We start from the raw sequence: 12,711 nt of genomic DNA, 5'->3' as shown, positions 1-12,711 counted from the left end.
TTTTTTCCCCTGTCGTTGGCCCAGGTCTTGACATGGTCCAGGTCAAGTTTCCAGAAAATTTGATGAAACGTGTAGGAGAATTGGGCAAAAGTATGCCCACTGGGAATGTACAAAAATCGACAAAAATGGGACATTCAAAAATTCTTAGCTCACTTCTTGTTCATTTTAGCATATGGGTCCAAGAGACTTTTTTTTGTAGGTCTTGGGTCCCTCATACACCTAAAAATTTCTGTAGATCTTGCTTCTGCGGCATTTCTCATAAAATGTGTGAAATTTTGAGAAGATAGGATCATCTGAGTCAAGTTAAAGCAGCTTTTATCGTCAAGAAAAATTATCAGACTTTGCGGCGCCATAGCGGCCACGCCCTTTGGTGAAAAGATACAATATTTATGTGTGCATTCATCCAAGATGGCGGCATGTGTATTGTCTGCTCAGTGTCTCTCTGGATTTGAGCCGTTTTAATGGATTTTATTGCATTTGAATTTGTTTTAACAAGTTGAAGTTGATTATTTTTTATAGATAATCCCTTAGGATGTTTTAAGTGAATTGTGGACTTTTTAATTTTAAGTTTAAAGAATACTGCTATTATCTCTGAGTCTGGCTAACAGGCTTGGGCCTGCTGCATCACCTGGGGCCGAGCTAACGAGCTTGAGCCTTTAACATCCCCCTAGAGACTGGGCTTGTAGGCCCACATTCCTCCTGGAGCTGAGCTAACTAGCTTGAGCTTGCAACATCCCTCTTGGGACTGGGCTTGGAGGCCAACGTCCCTCCTGGAGCTGAGCTAACTAGTTTGGGCCTGCAACATCCCTCTGGAGACTGGGCTTGGAGGCCCACGTCCCTCCTGGAGCTGAGCGAATTACTTGGGCCTGCAACATCCCTCTGGAGACTGGGCTTGGAGGCCTGCGTCCCCCCTTGAGCTGAGCTAACTAGCCTGAGTCTGCAATATCTCTCTGCAGTGGAGGACAATGGTGCTTTTTATTATTTTAATATGTTTGTCACCTCTCTGGCAGGGAAGGAGCCCGAGCTGGTGTGTGAGGCCGAGAAGTTCCGACTAGATATTCCGACTGTTGTTTGTGCATATGCACCAAACAGCAGTTCAGAGTACCCACCCTTTTTAGAGTCCTTGGAGGGTGTGCTGGAGAGCGCTCCCCCTGGGGACTCCCTCGTCCTGCTGGGGGACTTCAACGCTCACGTGGGCAATGACAGTGAGACCTGGAGAGGCATGATTGGGAGGAACGGCCCCCCCGATCGGAACCCAAGCGGTGTTCTGTTATTGGACTTCTGTGCTCGTCACAGATTGTCTATAACGAACACCATGTTCAAACATAAGGGTGTCCATATGTGCACTTGGCACCAGGACACCCTAGGCCGCAGTTCGATGATCGACTTTGTAGTCGTGTCATCGGATTTGCGGCCGCATGTTTTGGACACTTGGGTGAAGAGAGGGGCGAAGCTGTCAACTGATCACCACCTGGTGGTGTGTTTGCTCCGATGGTGGGGGAAGATGCCGGTCCGACCTGGCAGACCCAAACGTATTGTGAGGGTTTGCTGGGAACGTCTGGCGGAATCCCCTGTCAGAAAGAGTTTCAATGCCCACCTCAGGCAGAGCTTCTCCCTTGTCTTGGGGGAGGCGGGGGACATTGAGTCCGAATGGGCCATGTTCCGCGCTTCCATTGTTGAGGCGGCCGACCGGAGCTGTGGCCGTAAGGTGGTCGGTGCCTGTCGCGGCGGCAATGCTCGAACCCGCTGGTGGACACCAGCGGTAAGGGATGCCGTCAAGCTTAAGTCCTATCGGGCCTTTTTGGCCTGTGGGACTCCGGAGGCAGCTGACAGGTACCGGATGGCTAAGCGGCACGCGTCTTCGGCGGTTGCTGAGGCAAAAACTCGGACATGGGAGGAGTTCGGTGAGGCCATGGAAAACGACTTCCGGACGGCTTCGAAGAAATTCTGGTCCACCATCCGGCGTCTCGGGATGGGAAAGCAGTGCACTATTAACGCTGTGTATAGTGGCGATGGGGTGCTGCTGACCTCGACTCAGGACGTCGTGAAGCGGTGGGGGGAATACTTCGAAGACCTCCTCAATTCCACCGACACGTCTTCCTTTGAGGAAGCAGAGTCTGGGGACTCTGAGGTGGGCTCTCCTATCTCTGGGGTCGAAGTCACTGAGGTGGTTGGAAAGCTCCTCGGTGGCAGGGCCCCGTTGGTGGATGAGATCCGCCCGGAGTTCCTAAAGACTCTGGATGTTGTGGGGCTGTCGTGGTTGACACGCCTCTACAACTTCGCGTGGACATCGGGGACAGTCCCTCTGGATTGGCAGACCGGGGTGGTGGTCCCCCTTTTTAAGAAGGGGGACCGGAGGGTGTGTTCCAACTACAGAGGGATCACACTCCTCAGCCTCCCTAGTAAGGTCTATTCAGGGGTGCTAGAGAGGAGGGTCCGTCGGGAAGTCGAATCTCGGATTCAGGAGGAGCAAAGTGGTTTTCGTCCTGGCCGTGGAACAGTGGACCAGTTCTACACCCTCAGCAGGATCCTCGAGGGTGCGTGGGAGTTTGCTCAACCAGTCCACATGTGTTTTGTGTATTTGGAGAAGGCGTTCGACCGTGTCCCTCGGGGAGTCCTGTGGGGGGTGCTTCGGGAGTATGGGGTACCGAACCCCCTGATACGGGCTGTTCGGTCCCTGTACAACCGTTGCCAGAGTTTGGTCCGCATTTCCGGCAGTAAGTCGGATTCGTTTCCAGTGAAGGTTGGACTCCGCCAAGGTTGCCCTTTGTCACCGATTCTGTTCATAACTTTTATGGACAGGATTTCTAGGCGCAGCCGAGGCGTTGAGGGGTTCCGGTTTGGTGGCCTCAGCATTGCATCTCTCCTCTTTGCAGATGATGTGGGCTTCATCAAGCCGAGGCCTCCAGCTCTCACTGGAGCAGTTCGCAGCCGAGTGTGAAGCGGCTGGGATGAGGATCAGCACGTCCAAATCCGAGACCATGGTCCTCAGTCGGAAAAGGGTGGAGTGTCGTCTTCAGGTCGGGGATGAGATCATTCCCCAAGTGGAGGAGTTCAAGTATCTTGGGGTCTTGTTCACGAGTGAGGGTAGGATGGAGTGGGAGATCGACAGGCAGATCGGAGCAGCGTCTGCAGTGATGCGGACTCTGTATCGGTCCGTCGTGGTAAAGAAAGAGCTGAGCCAAAAGGTAAAGCTCTCAATTTACCGGTCGATCTACGTTCCGACCCTCACCTATGGTCACGAGCTGTGGGTCGTGACCGAAAGAACGAGATCCCGGATACAAGCGGCCGAAATTAGTTTCCTCCGCAGGGTGTCCGGGCTCTCCCTTAGAGATAGGGTGAGAAGCTCGGTCATCCGGGAGGGGCTCAGAGTCGAGCCGCTGTTCCTCCGCGTTGAGAGGAGCCAGCTGAGGTGGCTCGGGCATCTGGTTCGGATGCCTCCTGGACGCCTCCCTGGGGAGGTGTTCCGGGCATGTCCCACTGGCGGGAGGCCCCGGGGACGACCCAGGACACGCTGGAGAGACTATGTCTCTCGGCTGGCCTGGGAACGCCTTGGGATCCTACCGGAGGAGCTGGTTGAAGTGGCTGGGGAGAGGGAAGTCTGGGTTTCCCTCCTGAAGCTGCCCCCGCGACCCGACCCCGGATAAGCGGAAGAAGATGGATGGATGGATGGATTATCTAAGTAACTTGAAGCTGTGATTCTTGCGACCCACCAGGCTTGACGTTTTGTGGGTGGGTCCTGACTGTTTAAATGATTTTCGTTTCTCTGTACCCCTGTGCCGTGGCAATAAATTTTCATTCAAAACAATTTGTCGTTACCTTTACAAATGCAAGATAGCTGAGCTATCCCTACGTCTTGAAAAAGTCACAACTTTGGATGACATTTACTTCTTTAGTAAGCGTATGTAAATCATGAATGGAAAATATCATCTTTCATCAGGTTACACAGGGAGGACCAGCCCTGAATCTGTGTATTCTGTTTTTACGTCATTGGATGGATTGAATTGGGATTTAAATTCTTATCAACTGTGCTGACTGGAATTAATCTTTGACTCAAGCATCATGGAAGAAAACATCTTTTAACAGGCTTTCTACTGTAACAAGCACAAAGATGCCTGAAAGGCTTCAGAATGGATTCTTTGAAAATGATGACAACTCACTCTGCAGCATTTCACAGTAGGAGTTGTCGGCAATGGCGTAGATGTGTGGCGGCACTTCAGTGAGGCGTCTTCCCTTGTAAGTCACCACCACTTGGTCTGAGTAGACCGGCAGCCATTTGTAAGGATTGATAGTCACACAGAACAAGCCAGAGTAGGTCTGACACGGACACACAGACACATCAGCACTGTGATTAGTATGGTAATGACGATTATGTTTACATTATTATTCATATTATTATTTATTATTATTATTGTTTTTTTTTATTATCTTACATAGATCATCCACATGCTGTATCTGCGCCTCAGGTTGAAGAGCACAGAGGCCTCGTTGAGATGTGTCAACATGGCAATGTCCTCCATCATGTCGAACTTTGAGGGGTTGGTAGGTTGCAGGTTGTCCTCCTTGACAATGACGAACTGAAAAAATGAAGACGTAGATTAAGTATTATGATAAACCATTAATGATGCTGATAACTAGGTTGAATTAGGTTGAATGTGAAAGTATATATATATATATATATATATATATATATATATATATATATATATATATATATATATATATATATATATATATATATTGTTACCCTTTGTATGACAAAATAAGTTAGGGCTCCCTGCAAATATATCATATTTCACACATTTGTGACTAAATTGAGACAATATCATTATTTCAGGACTCATACTTTTTAGCTATTTATGCATACGTTTACGACACATGAACTAGGACATACTTTAGACAATATTCTTGGTTATGGTCACATTTTGAGCTAAAAAAAAATTCCTCTTTAATGAAGCATTCCTGGTTGTACGTTTCACATAAGTCCCATTCAATTACACAACAGTGACGCTCACAGTAACCATGGAAGAACACTGCCTGGTGGTGTGGGAGGGAGGGCGGCGAATCCTCGTAACTTAGTATTTGCAACTTGAAGGTGGTGGTGTGGTTGGGAGTATATATATATATATATATATATATATATATATATATATATATATATATATATATATATATAGATAAATAGATTGATAGATAGATCGGTGGTTGAGTGGTTATAGCACGTCCGCCTCCCAGCAATGAGGACTCGGCTCTGGCCTTCCTGGGTGGAGTTGCATGTGCATGTTCTCCTTGTGCCTGCGTGGGTCTTCTCCGGTCTCCTCCCACATTGCAAAGACATGCATGGCAGGTTCAGTGGGCGCTCCGAATTGTCCCTTTGTGTGCTTGTGTGTGTGTGGATGGGTGTTCGTCTCTGTGTGTCCTGCGATTGGCTGGCAACCAGTTCAGGGTGTACCCCTGCCTATTGCCCATAGCCAACGGGGATAGGCTCCAGCACCCCCCGACCCTTGTGAGGAGTAAGTAAGCGGTTCAGAAAATGGATGGATGGATGGCGCTATATATATAAAAAAAAAAAATATATATATATATATATACATATATATATATATATATATATATATATATATATATATATATATATATTAGGGCTGTCAAAGTTAAAGCGTTAATAGATAAATTAATCGCAGAATAATGTCGCATTAATCACGTATTAACACATATTAATCGCACTATTTTTTTGGACCGCACTTGAGCCTTGAACGTAGCGGCGGATGGTTACATTGAAGGCTGTTCAGGTCAGTGATTGGGTCAATGCACGCCATTTCCTACGCCTGTTGTTCCAATATGAGCGGGATGACTCCAGTTGGTGTGCTCGGTGGTAAATTTCGCTTTAAAAAAAAACACCCCAACGAGACTTTTAATAAAACAAAAGTAGTTTGCATTTAATTAATTAATAATTGCTAAGTTGCACCCAATTGATATGATGCTTTTACGTTCTACGCAATACACGCATGCATGCAATTGCGTACATGCATTTAATCAATGTTTGCAAATAACATTCAGATAATAAAATGTGTTAATGTCAATATATTATGGTTGTTTTTTTTTACATAACTCAAATACGCAAGTAATTTAGCTGATTAATCACGATATATATATATATATATATATATATATATATATATACATATATACATACATACATACATACATACATACATACATACATACATTAGGGATTTCACGATACCAGAAATTTAGTAGTCGATGCCGATACCACTGAAATTCCACGATTCTCGATGCCATTTCGATACCACGGTAAAAATAGAAAATAAGCAATAAATTCTGTACTTCAACATACACTCCTTTATTAGGAGCAAACAACAAACAATGATACTGTGTGCTTAAACGGAACAATTGGCATGTAGCTTTAAAGCATTGAATTAAAATATTGTGTATTAATGTATTAAACAATAGAATGAACAATAAAATAAAAATACTGTGCATGTACTAGCTAAGTACAGTAAGAGCACAAATAATGTATAAAGCTTACAACAGTCTACTCTGCCATAGTATTCAGAAGCCATTTGAAATTAGAGACAGTCCTTATATGACATAAGGGTACAATAGATACGATTTTAACTTCTTCCTACTCCCTTTGGACATGTAAATCATCACAAATAATTGCTATGAGTTTCTTCTTTAAATTATTATTTGCTACTTGTTTATGTTTATATGTTATGTTTATATGTTCAATAAATAAACAAACAAACAAACAAGTACTAAACATTAAAATACTGTAAAATGAAAAATGCATCACAGAGCATGTGACACGACGAGGTAAGGTAGGACTCAGACGCAGGCATAAGGTAAGCCACCAAGGCAGCAGGTTTATTTCCGGCCAACAGGTGTCTCCTCTCAAGCTGAGAGGAGAACAGGGAAGCAAAAAAGTGGAGAACAAAAAGCGCTCCACTAGGGAGGAAAAAACAGGCAAAAGGTACTGGGGACAACGAAAAGCGCTCCGCGAGGGAGGAAAAAGGGCACAAAGCAAAAGGGGTAACAAAAGGCGCTCCACTGGGGAGGAAAAGGCACAAAAACAAGGCAAAAACACTTGGCAACATGAACGAGGACATAAGGAAGTTAGCATTAGCTAGCATTAGCATGCTAACTTAGCACTAGCATGCTCACTTCCTGTTGATTTCAGGCCACTTCCTGTTGAAAACGGGTCACTTCCTGTTGAAATCGGGTCACTTCCTGTCGATATGAGGTCACTTCCTGTTAAAATCAGGTCACTTCCTGTTGAAATCGGGTCACTTCCTGTTAAAATCAGGTCTCTTCCCGTTGATTTTAGGTCACTTCCTGTTGATATGAGGTCACTTCCTGTTGATATGAGGTCACTTCCTGTTGATATTGGTCACTTCCTGTTCAGGTCGGGGAATATCAAGGCAAGAATCACAGGCATACCTCATCAATTGGCCAAAATGGCCACCGCCTTGGGAGGCCAGGTCGGCGAGAAACCTGGGCATATCATTTGTCTAAAATGGCCGCCGTGCATGGTAAGTTGGAAAATGGCCGCCATGCGTGGTACGTTAGGTGGTAAGATGGAAGAGCTCATGACGTGAAATGGTGGAATATATTGAAGTTGAAACGACGTCAATCGGATGAAAAATGTCGAAGTAAATGTGAAATGTAGAATGTGGGGAATATTCGGGTACGAAATCGGGAATTGTGGGTAAGGCATGAATTTTGGAACTGAAAAGCTGGAAGAGATCATGGCTTGAATTGCTGGAATATATTGAAGTTGGAACGAAGTCAATCGGATGAATAATGTGGAAGTAAATGTGAAATATAGAATGTGGGAAATATTCGGGTACGAAATCCGGAATTGTGGGCAAGGTGTGAATTTTGGAACTGAAAAGCTGGAAGAGCTAATGGCTTGAAATGCTGGAATATATTGAAGCTGGAACGACGTCAATTGGATGAATAATGTGGAAGTAAATGGAAAATGTAGAATGTGGGTAATGTGCGGGTACAAAATCGGGAATTGTGGGTCAGGCGTGAATTTTGGAACTGAAAAGCTGGAAGAGCTCATGGCTTGAATTGCTGGAATATATTGAAGTTGGAACAAAGTCAATCGGATGAATAATGTGGAAGTGAATGGAAAATGTAGAATGTGGGAAATATTCGGGTACGAAATCGGGAATTGTGGGTCAGGCGTGAATTTTGGAACTGAAAAGCTGGAAGAGCTCATGATGGAACATATTGAAGTTGGAACGAAGTCAATCGGATGAAAAATGTGGAAGGAAATGTGAAATTTTGAATCTCCCATTAAGAATACATGGAGAAAAATCGGGTACGAAATCGGGAATTGCGGGTAACACGTGAATCATGGGAATAAGAAAAATGGAAGCACTGTAGGCGCGAATATTTGGAATCGTTTGAAATTGGAACGGAGTGAATCGGGTGAAAAATGTGGAAGAAGAAACTGGCCTCCAGCCTTCACACAATTATTCCAAATCCTTCCACAGGTATTCATTCAGCTCTCCAGCCTTCACACGCCATTTCTCCAGAAATGGCATTTTCTAGTTCATTCTTTATTGTGTGAAGGCTGGTGGCCTTCACACATATGTTATTTATTCTTTCTTGTTCTTCTTCTTCTTCTTCTTCTTCCGCCCACTTTTTTGACGTGTAACTACTTCCACATAATTCATCCGATTTTCGCCATTCCAATTTCAAACTATTCCTAAAATTCACGCGACGCGCGCTTGTATTTTTTATTATTCCCGATTTCGTACCCGATTTTCCCCCATTATTCTTAATGGGAGATTCTACATTTCACATTTAATTCCACATTTTTCACCCTATTCACATCATTCCAGCTTCAATATATTCCAGCAATTCATGCAATGAGCAATTCCAGTTTTTCAGGTTAAAATTTCACACCTTACCCACAATTCCAGATTATGTACCCGATTATTTCCCACATTCTACATTTTCCATTTACTTCCACAATATTCATCCGATTCACATCATTCCAGCTTCAATATATTCCAGCAATTCATGCCATGAGCTATTCCAGCTTTTCAAGTTCAAAATTCACCCGTTTCCCACAATTCCCGATTTCGTACCCGATTATTTCCCACATTCTACATTTTCCATTTACTTCCACATCATTCATCCGATTCACATCATTCCAGCTTCAATATATTCCAGCATTTCACGCCATGAGCTGTTCCAGCTTTTCAGGTTCAAAATTCACACCTTACCCACAATTCCCGATATCGTACCCGATTATTTCCCACATTCTACATTTTCCATTTACTTCCACATTATTCATCCGATTCACATCATTCCAGCTTCAATATATTCCAGCATTTCACGCCATGAGCTATTCCAGCTTTTCAGGTTCAAAATTCACACCTTACCCACAATTCCAGATTACGTACCCAATTATTTCCCACATTCTACATTTTTCATTTACTTCCACATTTTTCACCCTAATCACATCATTCCAGTTTCAATATATTCCAGCAATTCATGCCATGAGCTATTCCAGCATTTCAGTTCCAAAATTCACACCTTTCCAACAATTCTCGATTTTGCACCCGATTATTTCCCACATTCTACATTTTCCATTTACTTCCACATTATTCATCCGATTGACTTCATTCCAACTTCAATATATTCCATTTCACGCCATGAGCTCTTCCAGCTTTTCAGTTCCAAAATTCACGTGTTACCCAAAATTCTTGATTTCGCACCCGATTATTTCCCACATTCTACATTTTCCATTTACTTCCACATTATTCATCCGATTCACTTCATTCCAACTTAAATATATTCCACCATTTCATGCCATGAGCTCTTCCAGCTATTCAGTTCCAAAATTCACATGTCACCCACAATTCTCGATTTCGCACCCGATTATTTCCCACATTCTACGTTTTCCATTTACTTCCACATTATTCATCCGATTCACTTCATTCCAACTTCAATATATTCCACCATTTCATGCCATGAGATCTTCCAGCTTTTCAGGTTCAAAATTCACACCTTACCCACAATTCCAGATAACGTACCCGAATATTTCCCACATTCTACATTTTCCATTTACTTCCACATTATTCATCCGATTCACATCATTCCAGCAATTCATGCCATGAGCTATTGCAGCTTTTCAGGTTCAAAATTCACACCTTACACACAATTCCAGATTACGTACCCGATTATTTCTCACATTCTACATTTTCCATTTACTTCCACATTTTTCACCCTAATCACATCATTCCAGCTTCAATATATTCCAGCAATTCATGCCATGAGCTATTCCAGCTTTTCAAGTTCAAAATTCACATCTTACCCACAATTCCCGATTTCGTACCCGATTATTTCCCACATTCTACATTTTCCATTTACTTCCACATCATTCATCCGATTCACATCATTACAGCTTCAATATATTCCAGCAATTCATGCCATGAGCTATTCCAGCATTTCAGTTCCAAAATTCACACCTTACCAACAATTCCCGATTTCGAACCCGATTTTTCCCCATTATTCTTAATGGGAGATTCTACATTTCACATTTACTTCCTCATTATTCATCCGATTCACTTCATTCCAGCTTCAGTACATTCTAGTAATTCATGCTATGAGCGATTCCTGCTTTTCAGTTCCAAAATTTACAATTTTCGATTTCGTAGCCGATTATTCCCGCAATATACATTTTCCATTTACTTCCACATTATTCATCCGATTTACTTCATTCCAACTTCAATATATTCCAGTAATTCAGGCCATGAGCTCTTCCAGCTTATCAGTTCCAAAATTCACAATTCCCGATTTCGTTGTCGATTATTCCCACATTCTACATTTTCCATTTACTTCCACGTTATTCATCCGATTGACTTCATTCCAACTTCAGTACATTCCAGTAATTCATGCTATGAGCTATTCCAGCTTTTCAGTTCCAAAATTCACAATTTCAGATTTCGTAGCCGATTATTCCCACATTCTACATTTTCCATTTACTTCCACATTATTCATCCGATTTACTTAATTCCAACTTCAATATATTCCAGTAATTCATGCTATGAGCTATTCCAGCTTTTCAGTTCCAAAATTCACAATTTCAGATTTCGTAGCCGATTATTCTCACATTATACATTTTCCATTTACTTCCACATCATTCATCCGATTCATGTCATTCCAGCTTCAATAAATTCCAGCAATTCACGCCATGAGCTATTCCATCTTTTCAGTTCCAAAATTCACAATTTCCAATTTCATAGCCGATTATTCCCACATTATACACTTTCCATTTACTTCCACAGTCATACGATTTATTTCATTCCAACTTCAGTGCATTCCAGTAATTCATGCTATCAGCTATTCCAGCTTTTCAGTTCCAAAATTCACAATTTCCGATTTCGTAGCCGATTATTCCCACATAATACATTTTCCATATACTTCCACATTATTCATCCGATTTACTTCATTCCAACTGCAATATATTACAGTAATTCACGCCATGAGCTCTTCCATCTTTTCAGTTCCATAATTCACAATTTCCGATTTCATAGCCGATTATTCCCACATTCTACACTTTCCATTTACTTCCACATTATTCATCCGATTTACTTCATTCCAACTTCAATATATTCCAGTAATTCAGGCCATGAGCTCTTCCATCTTTTCAGTTCCAAAATTCACAATTTCCGATTTCGTAGCCGATTATTCTCACATTATACATTTTCCATTTACTTCCACATCATTCATCCGATTCATGTCATTCCAGCTTCAATAAATTCCAGCAATTCACGCCATGAGCTATTCCATCTTTTCAGTTCCAAAATTCACAATTTCCAATTTCATAGCCGATTATTCCCACATTATACACTTTCCATTTACTTCCACAGTCATACGATTTATTTCATTCCAACTTCAGTACATTCCAGTAATTCACGCCATGAGCTCTTCCAGATTTTCAGTTCCAAAATTCACAATTTCCGATTTCGTAGCCGATTATTCCCACATTCTACACTTTCCGTTCAACACCATTCAATATCATTCAACATTATTCCAAATCATTCCACATGTATTCATTCAGCTCTCCAGCCTTCACACGCCATTTCTCCAGAAATGGCATTTTCTAGTTGTGGGATGCTGAAAGCATCCCACATATGTTGTTTCTAACCTTTATTATTATTGTGGGATGCTGAAAGCATCCCACATATGTTGTTTCTAACCTTTATTATTATTATTATACTTATTGTGGGATGCTGAAAGCATCCCACATATGTTGTTTCTAACCTTTATTATTATTATACTTAAACTTATTGTGGGATGCTGAAAGCATCCCACATATGTTGTTTCTAACCTTTATTATTATTATTATTATTATACTTAAACTTATTATTATTATAGCATTTTATTCTCAACACTTTTTGCAATCAAACTACTCCTACATTATACTTCCGATTTACACCGTTCAAATTTCAACTTGCTGACAAAATTCACGCCTTTCGGGCTATTTATCGTTTGACTTCATATTACTTACAGTACTCGCATAATTTAATGTTAAAAATCTACTTTTCCCCATTCAGTTTTAATGGGACTGACACTGAATTTTTTCTAAGTCCCATTTTCCACGCCCACTTCCATACATACAACAGACCATCTTGACTTGCTTTCAGATATTGCTTCGTGGCGCAG

The 12,711-nt window shown here is 42.2% G+C and overlaps 1 protein-coding gene across 1 annotated transcript in view; it reads right to left on the bottom strand.

The window, feature by feature from the left end:
* LOC144014872 (myosin-7B-like) overlaps positions 1-12,711 on the bottom strand; it is a 508,753-nt gene that overhangs the window by 407,279 nt on the left and 88,763 nt on the right. The window contains exons 4-5 of the mRNA XM_077515180.1: positions 4,434-4,577; positions 4,161-4,317 (exon numbers count right to left, since the gene is read on the bottom strand). Of these exons, the coding sequence (XP_077371306.1) occupies positions 4,161-4,317; positions 4,434-4,577 (301 nt within the window). The remainder of the gene's footprint in view (positions 1-4,160; positions 4,318-4,433; positions 4,578-12,711) is intronic.

The sequence above is a fragment of the Festucalex cinctus genome, chromosome 2 (genome assembly GCF_051991245.1).
Source record: "Festucalex cinctus isolate MCC-2025b chromosome 2, RoL_Fcin_1.0, whole genome shotgun sequence".
Lineage (NCBI taxonomy): Eukaryota > Metazoa > Chordata > Actinopteri > Syngnathiformes > Syngnathidae > Festucalex > Festucalex cinctus.
The sequence above is the reverse complement of the archived record's forward strand: the minus strand, read 5'-3'. Positions and strand labels throughout refer to the sequence as shown.